At 45.7% G+C, this 5,000-nt stretch overlaps 1 protein-coding gene across 1 annotated transcript in view; it reads right to left on the bottom strand.

Annotated features, from left to right (window-relative positions):
• Window positions 1-5,000, bottom strand: part of ccdc180 (coiled-coil domain containing 180) — a 90,452-nt gene that overhangs the window by 1,729 nt on the left and 83,723 nt on the right. The window contains exons 27-29 of the mRNA XM_079687061.1: window positions 4,465-4,600; window positions 1,651-1,811; window positions 912-1,037 (exon numbers count right to left, since the gene is read on the bottom strand). Of these exons, the coding sequence (XP_079543187.1) occupies window positions 912-1,037; window positions 1,651-1,811; window positions 4,465-4,600 (423 nt within the window). The remainder of the gene's footprint in view (window positions 1-911; window positions 1,038-1,650; window positions 1,812-4,464; window positions 4,601-5,000) is intronic.

Raw genomic sequence — 5,000 nt, 5'->3', positions numbered from 1 at the left:
GGTGTTAGTGAGTCCCTGCTGCAGGTCTGACAGGTGCTGACGTTACACAGGTGTTAGTGAGTCCCTGCTGCAGGTCTGACAGGTGCTGACGTTACACAGGTGTTAGTGAGTCCCTGCTGCAGGTCTGACAGGTTCTGACGTTACACAGGTGTAAGTGAGTCCCTGCTGCAGGTCTGACAGGTTCTGACGTTACACAGGTGTTAGTGAGTCCCTGCTGCAGGTCTAATAAAACCCACCCATTTAGAGGGAAGATATGATTGGTCAATTGTGCTGTCATTTGACATTACTCTCTCGTTCAGTTTCCTAGCTGGCCCTCTGTGAATTCATATCAGGACCGCCAACAACTCCTGTCTTCACAGTATCTCGCAGAGACGAGCCTCTTTCATTCAACCCTTCACATTCAAACAGAAACTGAACAGGCAGATTCGAAGGATTTATTTATTTGGAAATGTTATTTTAAATACAATTTAAATCAAGTTATTTTGGTAAAACTAATGAGAAATATAACTACCGGTAATACTTTTTTCTTTTCTTTTTTTATATTATTTTGTAGAATATCTTAGGCCCTCAGAGAGACGGCTCGCCACTGGGTGTTAGTGAGTCCCTGCTGCAGGTCTGACAGGTACTGATGTTACACAGGTGTTAGTGACTCCCTGCTGCAGGTCTGACAGGTACTGATGTTACACAGGTGTTAGTGACTCCCTGCTGCAGGTCTGACAGGTACTGATGTTACACAGGTGTTAGTGACTCCCTGCTGCAGGTCTGACAGGTACTGACGTTACACAGGTGTTAGTGACTCCCTGCTGCAGGTCTGACAGGTGCTGCCGTTACACAGGTGTGAGTGACTCCCTGCTGCAGGTCTGACAGGTACTGACGTTACACAGGTGTCACATTGACTCCTCCTCCTCTACCTGTAGTTCCAGGTGTTTGGTGCAGATGTTACTGTGCAGCCGCTGCTGTCTGAGCTTCTCTCTGCTGCTCAGAGTCTGGAGATCCTCGTCTCTGAGAGACGCTCGCAGCTGACGGACGTTCACACGCTGAGGACAGACAGGTGAGACAGACAGGTGAGGACAGACAGGTCATGACAGACAGGTGAGAGACAGACAGGTGAGACAGACAGGTGAGGACAGACAGGTGAGACAGACAGGTGAGGACAGACAGGTCACGACAGACAGGTGAGAGACAGACAGGTGAGACAGACAGGTGAGGACAGACAGGTGAGAGACAGACAGGTGAGAGACAGACAGGTGAAACAGACAGGTGATAGACAGACAGGTGAGACGGACAGGTGAGAGACAGACAGGTGAGACAGACAGGTGAGAGACAGACAGGTGAGACAGACAGGTGATAGACAGACAGGTGAGACGGACAGGTGAGAGATAGACAGGTGAGAGACAGACAGGTAAGACGGACAGGTGATAGACAGACAGGTGAGACGGACAGGTGAGAGACAGACAGGTGAGACAGACAGGTGATAGACAGACAGGTGAGACGGACAGGTGAGAGACAGACAGGTGAGACCGACAGGTGATAGACTGACAGGTGAGAGACAGACAGGTGAGACGGACAGGTGAGAAACAGACAGATGGAACAGACAGGTGAGGACAGACAGTTGAGAGACAGAAAGGTGAGTGAGAGACAGACAGGTACCTTCTCCTCCTCACTGGTTACCAACGTGTCCTTCAGCTTGAGTCTGACTCCGCTCATCTCCTCTCTAAGCCCCGCCCCCTGACGTTGCTCATGGTTACTTATTAAAACTGCTGCTAACGAAGGCAGAAGCTCCTCCAACACAGACAACTGGGACACCACCTCTGAGAGACAGACAGGTGAGAGAGACAGGCTGGTGAGAGACAGGCAGGTGAGACAGACAGGTAGAGACAGGCTGGTGAGAGACAGACAGGTGAGACGGACAGGTGAGGACAGACAGGTTTGACGGACAGGTGAGGACAGACAGGTTAGACAGACAGGTGAGGACAGACAGGTGAGACAGACAGGTGAGGACAGACATAGCACTCAGTAGTAATGATTTGATGTGCTTTTTTAATGATAAAATTGTTACTCTTAGAAACAAAATCAATGACTTCTTGCCTTTGACCAGTATAGTGTTATCAACAGCTCCCGGAAACGTAAGTTCTAATATTACACTAGATAGTAAACTAGAATGCTTTTCAGCCATAAACCTTGAACAATTAATTTCAATGATTCTCTCTTCTAAACCATCAACGTGTATCTTAGACCCGATTCCAACTAAGCTGTTAAAAGAAGTTTTTCCATTAATTAGCACTTCTTTATTAAATATTATGAATATGTCTTTATTATCAGGCTATGTTCCACAATCATTCAAAGTAGCAGTGATAAAACCGCTTCTTAAAAAGCACAACCTCGATCCAGAGGTTTTAGCCAACTGTAGACCTATTTCTAATCTTCCGTTCCTCTCAAAGATTCTTGAAAAAGCAGTCTCAAAACAGCTGATTACTTAAAAAACTATGATTTATTTGAAGATGTTCAGTCTGGCTTTAGAACACATCATAGAACAGAGACAGCTCTGGTTAAAGTCACAAATGACATTCTAATAGCCTCTGACAAGGGACTTGTCTCTATTCTTGTTTTGCTCGATCTTAGTGCTGCATTTGATACTATCGACCATGATATCCTATTGCAAAGACTAGAGCACTTAGTTGGCATACAGGGAACTGCATTAGGCTGGTTTAGGTCCTATCTATCTGAACGCTCTCAGTTTGTACGTGTCAACGATGAATCTTCCATGCAAACCAAAGTTAGCCATGGAGTGCCACAGGGCTCAGTGCTTGGACCTATTTTGTTCACCCTATATATGCTTCCGTTAGGCAATATTATAAGGAATCATTCTGTAAACTTTCATTGTTATGCGGATGATACTCAACTATATTTATCAATCAAGCCTGATGAAATTAATCATCTAAATAAAATTCAAGACTGCCTCAAGGACTTAAAAACGTGGATGACCTTACATTTTTTGATGTTAAACACGACCAAAACTGAAGTTATTGTACTTGGCCCGAAGAGTCTACGAAACAAATTATCTAAAGATATACTAACTATGGATGGCATTAATTTGGCCTCCAGTGAGACTGTAAGGAATCTTGTTGTTATATTTGATCAGGATTTATCCTTTAACGCCCACATAAAATCAATTTCAAGGACCGCCTACTTCCATCTACGTAACATTGCAAAAATCAGGCATATCTTGCCTCAAAACGATGCAGAGAAACTAGTCCATGCATTTGTTACTTCAAGGCTGGATTATTGTAACTCCTTATTATCAGGGTGTACCAAGAAGTCAGTCAAGTCTCTCCAGCTGATTCAAAATGCTGCAGCTCGTGTACTAACCAGAGTTAGGAAAAGGGACCACATTACTCCTGTTCTGGCTGCCTTACACTGGCTCCCTATAGAACACAGGATAGAATTTAAGATTTTTCTTCTGGTCTACAAAGCCCTTAATGGGCAGGCGCCATCTTACCTTAAAGAACTCATTATACCCTACTGTCCTACTAGGGCATTGCGTTCCAAGAATGCAGGGTTGTTGGTTGTTCCTAGAGTCTCTAAAAGTACAATGGGAGCCAGAGCCTTTTCTTATCAAGCTCCACTTTTGTGGAATCAGCTTCCAGTTTGTGTTCGGACGGCAGACACCCTATCCGTTTTTAAGAGTGCGCTTAAGACCTTCCTTTTTGATAAAGCTTATAGTTAGGGCTGATTAGATTCAGCCCCTAGTTTTGCTGATATAGGCTTAGTTTGTCGGGGGACATCTTACTTCTTCCTTCTCTCTGTCTATACCTGTGTACTCTCATGTTCCGATTAACCCAGCTTCCCCAAATTTCTTTCTTTTGGGTGTCTATATACGCCGGGATCCGGAGTCATGGATGATCCTGCGGTTCTGTGCATGGATCGCGAGTCCTGGATCTTGAGTCGTGCCTGTGGTCCTGGATCATAAGTCCTGGATGGATATCCTTGTGGATTCATCTTCTTATTATACACACATGCATTTCCAAACATTTGGACTACCTATGTTGCAAATGTATTATCTTTTCAATTTCCACACGGCATCTATTGCACGTCTGTCCGTCCTGGGAGAGGGATCCCTCCTCTGTTGCTCTCCCTGAGGTTTCTCCCATGTTCCCCTTTAAACTGTGGGGTTTCTCTGGAAGTGTTTCCTTGTACCATGTGAGGGTCTAAGGACAGAGGGTCTAAGGACAGAGGGTCTGAGGACAGAGGGTCTGAGGACAGAGGGTGTCGTATTGTCATACTGATATTCTGTACAAACTGTGAAGTCCACTGAGACAAATGTAACATTTGTGATATTGGGCTTTATAAATAAACATTGATTGATTGAGACAGGTGAGACAGACAGGTGAGACAGACAGGTGAACGGATGACCCATTATAAGGTTTTCATTGTGTGTGTGTGTGTGTGTGTGTGTCTCTCTACCCTCTCTGCTCGTTCTCAGAAGTGTCCTGCTCTGTTCATGGTATCCCAGCAGCCTCTGCTGCATGCTCTCTGCCCATTGGTCGAAACTGTCAGGTACCAGAAGGAACCTGCTGAGACGCTCGCTCTGATAGAAGTCCTGAGAGACAGACAGAGTGACAGACAGAGAGACAGACAGACAGAGAGACAGGCAGAGAGACAGAGAGACAGACAGACGACAGACAGAGAGACAGACAGAGTGACAGAGAGACAGACAGACAGACAGACAGAGAGACGGACAGACAGACAGAGAGACAGACAGAGGGACAGAGAGACAGACAGACAGAGTGACAGAGAGACAGACAGACAGAGACAGACAGAGGGACAGACAGAGAGACACAGAGACAGACAGACAGACAGACAGACAGAGAGAGAGACAGAGAGACAGACAGAGAGAGAGACAGAGAGACAGACAGACAGAGGGACAGATAGAGAGACAGAGTGACAGACAGACAGACAGAGAGAGAGAGAGAGTGACAGACAGACAGACAGAGAGAGAG

Source organism: Notothenia rossii (genome assembly GCF_949606895.1).
Source record: "Notothenia rossii genome assembly, chromosome: 6".
Classification (NCBI taxonomy): Eukaryota; Metazoa; Chordata; class Actinopteri; order Perciformes; family Nototheniidae; genus Notothenia; species Notothenia rossii.
Note: the sequence above shows the minus strand (reverse complement) of the source record. Positions and strands in the feature narration are given on the sequence as shown.